Source organism: Electrona antarctica (assembly GCF_951216825.1).
Source record: "Electrona antarctica genome assembly, chromosome: 10".
NCBI classification, from domain to species: domain Eukaryota; kingdom Metazoa; phylum Chordata; class Actinopteri; order Myctophiformes; family Myctophidae; genus Electrona; species Electrona antarctica.
In genome coordinates this window covers 16031009-16043186 of record NC_136791.1, presented here as the reverse complement: position 1 = coordinate 16043186, position 12178 = coordinate 16031009, and the positions used below count along the sequence as shown (strand labels likewise).

The window sequence follows — 12178 nt, the reverse complement described above, 5'->3', positions numbered from 1 at the left end:
TTGAGTTGTTTTGTCACCAGACAAACCTCAAACCTGACAAAACGTTTATAAATCTCAGACATTTTTTCTACAAATAAGTATCTTCAGTTATTGGAATGAAGAACCTTTCATAGCTTATTTCACACTAAATATCCCATAGATTAGACATCACAACAATGACAACCTGTGAACCTCCAACAATCCACCTCTTCTCTTGCGAGTGTTTGAGTGAACCAAATGCTATAAATGTGCTATGATAAAGCAGATTAATTTAACAGGTGGACTGGGATGTCACACAATAAGCTAGTAGTCTTCATGTGGGGATACAAGTCGAGTGGGCACCTAAACAAATTCCAAATGGGTGCAAAGACTCCACCTTATCCGAGTTGACTTGAATTTTAATAGGTTTGATTTGTACATTTGTAACAGTAAAGTGTGCAACAAACCATAGTTATCCCCAAAAAGGACAACTCCAAAGATAGCTTTAGTTTTTTTTCTTTCGCCGTATACATACATGAAATAAATTCACAATCTACACTTTGAAGTACATGAAGTAGTTTACAGTACAGTCATCATTTCTCTAAACTGAGACGCAGTCTCAAATTAAGCCACTAGATTACATATTCTTGTGTTTCCTGCCCAGTTGTGTTTATAATACACGCTTATGTTCACCAAGAGAGTGAACAGCATTTTGTTTTTAGTATGCTTTACAAAAGGTTCATGCCATGAGTGGTTGAGGTCTTCCAAAAAAAAAAAACGTGACAAAAAAAAAAAACAATTAAACAATTCTAGCCGCAATATGGGCTCACTGGCTAACCTCACAAGGCAAGAAAGACGTGTGTAGAATAATTAGAGCCTAATTTATGCTGTGTGGCACGACGGCATCGCATGCCGAGAATAGCAGACTTACAAGCCCACAAGTGAGGCTTGTAGGTCTATTTCCCGCAAGCGATGCGGCCGTGCAAGAGGAAGTATGCATCGAGGCTTAAAGGGCACCGTTTCAATGTTATTTCCATGCAACATTAAGGGAGACAAGTAATCCGTGTACTGATAATTGACCACCTGCCTAGGGTACTAAACCCTTGGTTGAAACCTGTCAGTTATATTATTTTCAGTTCAAATTACAGCAGTGAAAAAACATGTCAGACTGAATAAGGCGGACCTTATAATGCAACGTGATGTAAGTGGTGCAGCTGCAGCTAATACCATACAATAAATATGGTTCCGGACACAGCTAAGTGTAACTCGCCCCATATTATTACATATTAATATTATACATCATCATTAGCAGCAGCTGTATCGCTTACTAGCCTGCCATGTTTTTACCCTTCTGTAGTTATTAATTCTGTAAATGAAAACAAAGTCAAAATCAGCCTTGGGTTTCATGGCCCTTTCCAAAAATAGCCGATCTGCAAGTCCACAACGACAGGACCAAAATAGGGAGGGATAAACCTAAACGTGTTCTTTTGTCAAAGCAAAGTGGTCAAGCTTTGACGTGCCTTTCCAAGTTCAAAGATGGTTCACAAATCTCAGCGAAAAACGGAAAAGACAAATAACACTTAAAGTGCGTACAAAAAATACGTTACACTTTAAAGACAACGTTCTAGATTTAGAAGTTTGTGTCACCCCCTCTTAAGCTAAGTACTGCACATAGCTTCTGTTGCCTTCCTGTCAAACTAGCACTGTGAGCGACGTGCTTCACCGACATAATCTGCTCGACAACAAATGTTTATGCGAACAGTGGAGCAGTTATACAGAAGTTCTGTATCATTTATCTCCGATAACCCCCATTTCCATTGCATTTCTTAGTCCCCATTTCTTAGTCCCCTTATATTATTCTCATGGAAAGTTTCCACCTTTTGAATATCAGCAAAATGTTGCAACCCTTATCCCAGGCTACAACGTTTCGTTATGAACCAAATTGACTGCAGTGCAGGACGACAACACGAGTCGATGCCGCTTATCGAGCGCCGATATCGCGCACTTTAAATAGCCGATCTACAAGCTCACAACGTTTCACAGCACTGGAGCTTGTTCTCCAGAGGACTGCAGTTGCCGGAAAACACATTGGCGACATGTCGCCAAAATAAAATCACCTTCAGATCACAAGATTATTTTAAACATTATACATTGCACTAGACAGAAGTAGGTAAAAGCAAATGTGAATGAAACCAATGAATTCACACTTGACCCAATTATTTAAAAGGAGCACATTACCCATTTTCAACCGTATTATCATAGAATTGGTCCCCACTGATTCTTATTGTAAGATGGTACAATTTCTGTACAATCTGTTTCTACTCAGTCTGTGTCTCATAGGTGGGCTATAGGTCATCTTAAGTCAAGATCACTAACCAGACCACAAAAAGAAACATCCAGAAGACCTTTGATGTGGACTCTTCAGAAACCTGCCTACCAATGACATCATCCATGGGAATTCCAAGCTAATAAAATCTAAAGTATTTCTCTTCCTGGAAGGTTAGCATGCTGAAATAGAAGCAATTGCTCTTAATAAATAAACAAAAGTTTGAAATCTTGTTTGAAAGTACCACATCTGCCTACTGATGATGTCACTGTTGGGGAGGTTTCTGAACCGTACACAGCCTAACTCTGAGACACAGACCAAATATAGATGGTGCTATCTTGTAATGAGCATTTGTGGGGGCCAATTATACGAAAATAAGGTCGACAATAGGTGGTCCTTTAAGTCCAAAATGTCCCCATGAAGGCAAATCTTCCACCCTCAAGGTAAATGGCGACTTCCCTGATCAAAATGAGAACACTGTGACTCAACAACAAGGAAAAGGGAATAAAACGTGTTCTGAAGAAAACTGATTTAGGTTCATAGACGACTCCTTTATCCACCAACGGTCATAATTCATATCATTCATAATTCTTGACTCAATACTGCAAGGTTCTAAAATTATAAAGAAAAAAAATGCAATCCCTTTTTTTTCTTGCATTATCCTCCAAAGAATTAGATTATTTCCAAGACAAATGAAACAGGTTTTTTTCTTTTAAAAGAACCAACGTTCAAAAAAGAAAAAAAGTCCAGCCACCAAAATCGGTCTTAGTGTCAAATGGCATACAATTTGAGTTTAGGGTTATGAGCAAGAAGCTCGACAACACACTTTCGTTAAGCGGCTTCATGCACGCCTTAATTTAACAACGCGTGACATTTCTAAACGCCAACCCCCAGTCACATAAAGTTGTGCAAAAGTCATAGTGAATATTTCGGTTCAGTGGTTTTTCGTCTGTGGACAGCAGCACTTGATTTAAAACACGTTATTGGCGACGCAAGCCCCCACCTTAAAAAGGCCATGCCTATGAGTGGTGACAGCTGATGGCATGGAGGGGACACGGGGATATGATTGAAACACTTTTGAAAGCAAGATACGCCTGACTCATTTCACAGGACAGGACAGCACATGAGCGTCCGGGGGGAGGGGGTTGGGTGTAATCAATCAGACCTCAAAACCAAACAAAAAGAAGAAAAAAACCCTAAATGACACACCGCGCGGTAGTGCCACGTGCCGAATACAGCCGACCTATAGGCTCATGACGCCAACGCGCCTGCGACGTGTCATGAGCTTGCAGGTCGGCCGTTATTTCCGGCGTGCGGCTGCCTTCGCGCGACAAGAGCATAAATTAGGTGTTAGCGCGTCCCCCTTTCATTTCTTGCTGCGCAGGCGTTTCGACTGCCTCGGGAGGTCTGAACTCTTCCTGGTGCGTTTTAGCGAAAAGCCGCCTTCGCCGATGGGCTCTCTGGCTAGAGACGGCAGCGCAGATACAGCCACCTGCGTCGTGCCGGACGTAGTGGCAACGCCGGAGGAAGAAGAAGACGCTACGCCGCTGGCGGCGGACGTGGAAGGAGGAGCCGGGCCGGGGCGCGGAGGCGGCCCTCCCACGGCGCTACTGTCCATCAGCTCGCGGAGCTTGTGCTCTAGCTCGGCAAGGCGCGCGTTCTGCTCGCCGATGACCTGTGTCTGCTCTAGCAGCTTCTGCTCCTGGTCCTGTAGCTGCTTCTGCTGCTCCAACTGCTTCACACGCACCTGGAACGGAATGGTTTGATGTTACAATAAGTTAAAGAAATGGTTTAGCCTTTCAGACCCAAGACTTAGAATGTTTTGTTCATTTTACACTCATTTTATATCCCGCAGGTGGTCAATCCGTACATAGTTTTATTCTATAGCTGAGCTGACTCACACACAGTTGGCATGTTTGAAATAGGTTTGTGTGAGACCGTGAGTTGGCTGTAAGTTTGTCATGGAAGAACAAGAGTTTCATCTACTAATAAAATAAATGAATCAATACCACAATGATTGTTATATGAATTTTGTCCACCACACACCTCCTGCATCTCCCGCCGCAGCGCCGTCACGGAGGCGCCGTTCACCTTCACCTGCTGCTGCACCTTGGTCATCTCCGAGCGCGACGGCGTGTTCTTGGCCAGAAGGGACATGGTGGTGAGGGAGGTGGATGGACCTGCGACTGAGGGGGGGGTGAGGATGGGGGTTGATACGACCACAAGGCAGAGCGGAATTAAGCCACGGTCAGAGATTGTGTCTTTCAGCGATCGCCAACAGCAAAAGCACTTGTTAACTTTAGATACCCCATCATCCAAAATGGATGAAAGGGTTCAAGAGGTTACAGTGATCCTACCTTTGACCCATCTAACCCGGGCGAGTACGTGTCCATTACCTGGGGCGGATCCGATGAGGCGTCCAGACAGGTCGGCCCCAGGCAGCCTCTTCTTCAGGATGGGGACGATCTTCTCGTCAAAGTACTCCATGGCCATGGAAGAGATGTCGCGCAGCTCCTGCAGGACCTCGTGAGCGCGCTGCGGCGCGCGAGTGGAGTTGACGTAGCGCAACACACGGTATATCTCGTCGATCACCTTTTGAAACACAACCGAGGGGCTACAATTAGGACCACGCTGTTTGTTAACACCCCGAACGCCCAGGGTCATTTAATCCATTAAATCATAGCGCCCAGCGATTTATAGCAGCGTTACTAATTGATAGGGCGGAGAACTCCGTCCTTGTGCGCTCAGGGTGTTAACTGTCAAGATCACATGGCCAATAGACTATGCAAACACGCCATTTTATAAATAACTCGTCCTACTTCCGGGCCTCTTCCAACTTCCGTGTTATCGATGATACTAATTAAGGCTCTGTTCCATTTAGTGTACAGTAGTTCTCAAATGTTTTAATTTCAAAGGACCTCTGTACAGTGGTTCTCAAACGTTTTAATTTCAAGGAACTGAGTGTACAAATGGAAACATTTGGCTCCATTTGTACACTCAGAATTACACACACGTACGGGGCCATTTGTGTGATACAGAGATTTACATAGAGAAAGACAGTTTGTTTTCCATGTCGTGGGATCCCAAATACGAACACAATTGGCTCGTGTTCGAGTTAGCGAAGCCAGGGTGGAGAAGTTGAGATTACTCATTGTACATACTCCTACCTCCCGGTGGGGGCTCCTTGCTGGCAGGTGACAACAGCAGTGATAACACACAGAAGTGTGTAGGACTAATTAAAGTGTGCATATAAGTTTAAGTGTGTTTGAGCTGAGCTGACCTTTCCAGGGATGAAGCAGCATAGGTTGGTGTCCACGTATTTCATGAAGGTCATGTTGAGCAGCGAGAGGCGTGTCTCCACGGCCGCCAGGATGTCCGCGTGGCGGGCCAGCGAGTGGTTCCTCCTCTCCGACTCTCGCCTAGCAACAAGTGGCGGTGGACGACGTTATGCATTCATATTGACAGGCTCTCTTTATTATGATGTTGTAATGTTCGTAAAATCAAACTGACCTGGGCAGCTGTGCTTTGACCTGCCTTTGACACAGGCTGTGGTATCTTTCCACACGCAGGAAGCCCTGGTTCAGGATGCGCTGGCAGATTATGTCCATGCGCTTGCACACCTGTAGAACACATTCAGCCAATGAGATGGAGCACTTTGCAACAAGAGCCGACATTTTGATGGGGCAAATCCTTTTAAGGGGCCGGTTCGAAAGCCACAAGAATTCGCTTAACAGACTAATAAATAATCTATTAATAATATATCATCCATCAACACGGCCAAACCCAACAACAATGCAAATTAGCCTTGGCTATAAACCCCATATACAATGCAATGGTTTCATGTTTTAACTTTTAATAACTAGACTGTTTTTTTGCCTTGTCCCTGTCAAATAAACATATAAATAAAATAAACATACACAATACCAGAGAGCCTAATAGTCCTTATAGTGAGAGTTTTGGGGACAATGCCAATTGTCCCAAAAGTCACTGCAAAAGATTGCTCCCATTTGTTTAAAAAAAAACATTATACCATGTCTGTGTGTGGACAGATGGACAACTCTGCAAGTTGACCCATGTTATGTAACTGTAGTGTACCCCCTCCAACTGTAAATACTCACCCCATTTTATTTCCTAAATTGTTTATTATGTTTTGCCACTTGCTTTGGCAATGTAAACATTGTTTTCTCATGCCAATAAAGAACCTTTCGATTTAATTAATCTGATGGCATTTACAGACTGTTGCTACACAGTAGTCAATTCCTCAGTTCCTGGGTTTTTACCTTATCTTAGGCAGGGCACAGTAATAAATGACCAATACTCGTCAGGAGATGACCTAGTTCCAAACATTACCGATTGTAGCTTTGTAAAACAGTTTGTTAGCAGAAATGAAGGAGAGCTGGTAACCAAATGGACCCTTAACCCTTATAGATTTTTAACTCTTGATCAAGAGTTAGATTATTGTTAAACATCTGCATTACTTAATTTACAAGTCTACACAATTAGAGAATGCAGAAGAATTGTTATTTTGATCAACATTTGCCTGTTATCTCTCCAAATGGTACCACATCAATACAGCATGGAATTGTGGACAAAATCGGGAGCCTAGCTATGTTCCCCAGGTTCTATGTTCCCCACCATGCAAAAAAGGTTCTTTGTTCCCCACTTAGAATAAACCAGAAACCTAACCTAGTAATTATAGTAAGACTAAAAGTATTTTAGCAACTTGGTCTTACTTTTAGTAGCAAACTCTGATTTAAGCTCAGTCTTTGATGAATTCCTGTTCTGTTCTTTGACTATAAAAAAGTGTCTATTTGTACGTCTCTAAATGTGTTGATGAATTGAACAAGGTGGACCCCCTGTAAACAAGTGTAATGCTTAATTGGGTCATCCACTCACAGTTAACAGTCTTTCTATTGAGTTTGTGCTTGAAATGTACTGTAATTCTGCAAACTGTTAATAAATATTTCAATCAATCAATCCTACCTGGAGGGGAGAGAACAGATGGTGGAAGTGAACGCAACACTGTCCCCCCCCCCCCCCCCTCCCAGTGAGCTGTGGCGTTCCACAAGGAAGCATACTAGGGGATCTACTGTTCCTAATATATGTAAACGACATGACTTCAGCTTGTGACTGCAACTTGTTCCTGTTCGCATGACTCAGCACTGCTGGTCTCGGACAGGGACAAACTGCAGGTTGAAAATGCCCTCAGCTCTGAACTCGGTAGAATCTGCACCTGGCTCGCTGATAACAAACTATCTTTACACCTGGGAAAAACTGAATCCATTCTCTTTGGATCTAATAGTAATCTCAGCAAGGCAAATGGCTTCTTGGTTAGTGGGTGACAATGTTATCACACGTAAAGATGAAATTACCTACCTAGGTTCCATCCTGGAGGCTAATCTTTCCGGTGATAAAATGGCCACCAACGTAATCAAAAAAGTCAACCAAAGAACAAGATTCCTTTACAGGATCTCCTCACTGGTCGACAAAAACACCTTGAAGACCTTAACAGGAGCCCTTGTACAAGGCTTCTTTGACTATGCATGCACCTCCTGGTACCACAGCACCTCAAAGGCCCTTAAAACTAGGCTCCAGACCTCCCAAAACAAACTGGTCAGGCTCCTACTTGGCCTCACCCCCCGAACCCACCTCACCCCTGCCCACTTTGACAGACTGGCATGGCTTAGGGTCGGCGACAGAGTACAGCATCTTGCAATGGGTCTGGTCCACAAGATTCGATACTCCACCAAGATACCCATGTACCTGTGTAGATACTTCCTTAATGTTAACGAAGTCCACACCCACAACACCAGAGGGAGTGCAACGAACCATGTTCAACCCAGATTCGGCACAAACAAGGGACTAAATTCTTTTCGCTCCTATGCCACCAAAATGTGGAACGCCCTACCAACAGTCATTAAGACATGCAAAACCGCTCTCAAAGGGCACCTACGGATGGCTGCAATTCGAAACTGGCCCCCGTAAAATCTGAATCCCCCCCCCCCCCTTTCCCCTCATTGTATATGTTTCTTTTCCCTTTTTACCTCCATTATGATGAATTCCTGTACTGTTCTTTGTCTATATAGAAGTGTCTATTTGTACGTCTCTTAATGTTTTGATGAATTGAACATGGTGGACCCTGTTGTAAACAAGTGTAATGCTTAATTGGGTCGTCCACTCACAGTTAACAGCCTTTGTATTGAGTTTGTGCTTGAAATGTACTGTAATTCTGCAAACTGTTAATACAATTTTCAATCAATCAAACAGAGTTAAGGGGTCCTTGCAAATAAAACGTTTGAACACCTAATCAACATACCACTGTCCTAGTGGACTCCTAATGTCGTGCCATAGTGTAATAAATCACTTTCGTACATATTCTGAAAAAAAACAGGAGGCTGGCATTCAGTAATTGGGTCTTAGGATAAAAAATAAGAACATTTTGATGGTGTGTGTAAAACAATTAAATCTAAAATTAGCAACCAAGACCATCACGTCTTTGTGTGGACATATTGATGACCCCTGCACATAATACACGCACACACACACAGGCATCCATCCACGGAGTCATCATTATGAACACGAATTGTGGTTTAAATTAAAGCAGCGTTAGCTTCGTTAGCATCGCGTTGTGGTTTGTTTTTGTTTTCTCACACACAGTGGGAGCAGTAGTGCCGCTTTACATACATCCTGTCTACAGCGGATACGGTATTAGACCGTGCGTTTTGCAGCATGTTCGCAGGTTTATCAAGACAGTTATATAAAGATTATTGTCCAATTTTATTTTAACGGCAAAAATTGAGACCACATTTAGAAATATTTGTGTGTATAAGTTGCCGGATACAGTCAGTAGGCGGGCTCTAGACCGGATATTATGAGCACTATGCAGCGTAAACAGGAACGGCCACCGGGCTAGTATTTTCCGGCGACGCAAAAAACAACAAACGGTGTCGCGCGACGAAAATAGCAGATCAAGCTCGCACCACGATAATAGCGTCGTTAATAGAAGAAGCATAAGTACACTGCTTGCACGAGCTTGTGTTTATCTGCCATCTTCGGTCTGCGCGACACCTCTAGTCGACTTGTGTGTGTGTTCTGTTGTCCTTTCACCACTGTTGCCAGATTTAGAGTGAGAAATAAGCAGCCAGGTCTATGAAAACAACCCCAGACGAGCAGCGGTGGAAAAAGTACTCCATGTATTCTACTTTTAAGTGAAAGTATCATTACGGCAATGTAGAAATACTCTGGTACAAGTAAAAGTCCGGAATTAAAAATGTACTTGTAGTAGAGTAGAAGTAAAAGTATTGGAAATACTCCAGTAAAGTAAAAGTACCTCAACATGTTAAGTAAGTAGTACAGTACTTGAGTAAATGTAATACTTTACACCACTGTTTACAAGCAACTTCACAGATGAATTGAATATGGAGGACCCCACTGGAAACAAGCCATAGGCTTTCTTTGGTTTAACTATAACTAAAAACATTGCATGGATGCACCTGGGACATATCCTCAGTGATGAGGAAGTGATATCCCAAGGTCATCGGGGTTTCGGGTCTCGAACATCATACCCCTCACTCAGGTGACCCAGCCGGGGTGATCAAGTCCCGACTTACGTCCCAGTAGCTACCCTCGATCAGTCCCATTAGGGGAAAACCAGAGACAAACAATCCGTTGCTCCGGAACTACTCTGCCAGGACTGGGAGAACCAGATTCTGGCGCGTGGAAGGACTAGGCTCTGTGGGATTACTCCTGTCCAGGCCCCTCCTACATCTCACCAGGCCCAGGACCTGTGCGTTGCACCAGACTCCCAGCACCGGGCACTTCATTCAGGAGTGGTGGATGGCCCTCCTAAAGGCCTCACCGAGGGTTTTTTGGGCTTCCTCCTCACGGAGGACACAGGCTGTGGCACTAACCCATACTGCTCACCCGGGTACCGTCTACATTCCGGCTGTCACCCACCAGTCTCTCCAGTGGTCACCAGACTATACCTGGTTGTCACATTCTATTTATAGTGACTCATAGCAATAGAGTAAGTATAACCAAAAAACATCGCATGGATGTATCCCAAGGTCATCAGGGTTTCGGGTCTCTCGAACATCATACCCCTCACTCAGGTGACTCAGCCGGGGTGATCAAGTCCCGACTCACGTCCCAGGAGCTACCCTCGATCAGTCCCATTAGGGAAAAACCAGGGACACACAATCCGTTGCTCCAGAACTACTCTGCCAGGACTGGGAGAACCTGATTCTGGTGTGTGGAGGGACTAGGCAACTCTGCGGGCCCCTCCTACATCTCACCAGGTCCACTCCTGCTCTCACCAGGCCCTTAGCAGATCCTCTTAGCAGATCTTGTATTGAACTCTATTTTCTGTTAAACTTGTATTCAATCAATCAGGATAGATAACAGGCAAATAACATAATATAACAAAAACAATTATTCTACATTATCCAATTATGTAGACTTCTTGTAAATTCAGTAATGCAGATGTTTGACAACAATTAAACTAGTTGCAGATCTATTGAAATTTTGTTTTTGTTTTCCTGTGAAGACATTGAAATGTGTTATTCTCCGAGTCATAGACATGAATGAATTGATTGCATAGGGCCTAAATGGAAACAAGGCCGCAATTACCTTTTCTTTTCTTTTTTGTGCTAAGTGTTTGACACATTTTTGCTGTTTTTACATTTCTGTCTAATAAACCAATCAATCAATCAATCCAGAAAACCAACCAGGCCCCAAACACAGTCGCTTGTATTGAGCAGACGTGGCAACGCCGTGTCTTACCAGGCGCAGCAGGCTGATCTCGTCGTAGGACAGGAAGTTGAGGATGGTCTCCACGGCCACTATGGGCAACCCCAGCAGAGGGTTGGCTGCGTTCTGGTTCTGAAGGCTCTGCTGGTGGTCCGGCGGAGGCGTCGACACCAGACGGTGGGGCGACGACGACGAGTCGCAGTCCATCAGGTTCAGAGAGCCGCCCGGAGCAGCGGCAGCGACGACAACACCTCCTCCACCTCCAGCTCCGTCCGCTCGCTCTACGATGGCAGCCATCTTTGCCTTTTTTTTCCCCGTCCAAGGAAGGAGGAGTAGAGGAAGTGACGTCGAGGGGGAGGGGAGGACTTCAGGACTTGGGGGGGGGGGGGGGGGGGGGGGGGGAGTGGTTGAAACTGGCCCCCGTAAAACCTGAATCCCCCACCCACCCCTTTTCCCCCTCACTGTTTGTTTTTTCCCCTTTTTAACTCCTCTATGATGATTTCCTGTTTTTAGCTATATAGAAGAGTATATTATTTGTACGTCTCTAATTGTTATGATGAATTGAACATGGTTACCACAGGTAAAAGTTACCCATGGTGTCCGTGTGCGGTTAGTATTAGGGTTTTGTGTAGGGTATCAGACTCATGACTGTATATAGTAGGACTGTTGGTATATCTAACCAAGCACATAGATAGGCCGACATGTTATGACCCTAAATCAAATGACAAAAACATTTAACAAAGTCCACCCCAAAATGTAATCATATTCAGAGCATGAAATACATTTGTGTTCCAGAATGTAAAAAGTGGTTACCCTGCCCAAGATGACATTTTTGTTGGGCCATTATTACATCAAGATGTTGTGATTCTTATGTTTAATTTTAATAACTATTTTAGTGTTTAAATTCAGTGAAATACTCACTCCACTCAAGGCAACCAACTCATTTATAAATGTAAAACTAACATATTGCCAAAACTGTTACTTTCCAGGATTCAAATACAAAAATAGCTAAAGTAACAGATCGACAAGCTCAAAACGCCCCGCTTCGAGTTTGCAGATCTGCTACTTTTGTGTGACACTGTAGTGCAGGGTTCCCCAATTAATTTTCCTCGAGGGCCATATTTTGACTAGGGTACCAGGCTGGGG

At 43.9% G+C, this 12178-nt stretch overlaps 1 protein-coding gene across 2 annotated transcripts; it reads right to left on the bottom strand.

Moving 5' to 3' along the window:
- Positions 1-365: 365 nt before the first annotated feature.
- Positions 366-11342, bottom strand: LOC306930956 (F-box only protein 28-like). Of its 2 annotated transcripts, none has more exons than XM_079512087.1 (6): positions 11066-11342; positions 5795-5904; positions 5565-5703; positions 4642-4876; positions 4331-4470; positions 366-4031 (listed from the first exon to the last, which is right to left on the bottom strand). In XM_079512087.1, exons 1-6 carry the CDS (start codon positions 11327-11329, stop codon positions 3651-3653), a joined length of 1269 nt encoding a protein of 422 aa, XP_079368213.1. In that variant the 5' UTR covers positions 11330-11342; the 3' UTR covers positions 366-3650. The 2 variants fall into 2 exon arrangements, with proteins under 2 accessions (XP_079368213.1, XP_079368214.1); XM_079512088.1 differs by having other exon boundaries at positions 4681-4876.
- Between the last annotated feature and the right edge of the window lie 836 nt (positions 11343-12178).

Bases quoted from the DNA above. Each gene is read 5' to 3' on its own strand.
- LOC306930956 (XM_079512087.1), bottom strand. From the start codon at position 11,329: ATGGCTGCCATCGTAGAGCGAGCGGACGGAGCTGGAGGTGGAGGAGGT. The intron at 5,905-11,065 runs GTAAGACACGGC...TGTGTTCTACAG, and splicing joins AGATCAGCCTGCTGCGCCTG to GTGTGCAAGCGCATGGACAT. The intron at 4,877-5,564 runs GTCAGCTCAGCT...GTGTTTCAAAAG, and splicing joins GCTGCTTCATCCCTGGAAAG to GTGATCGACGAGATATACCG.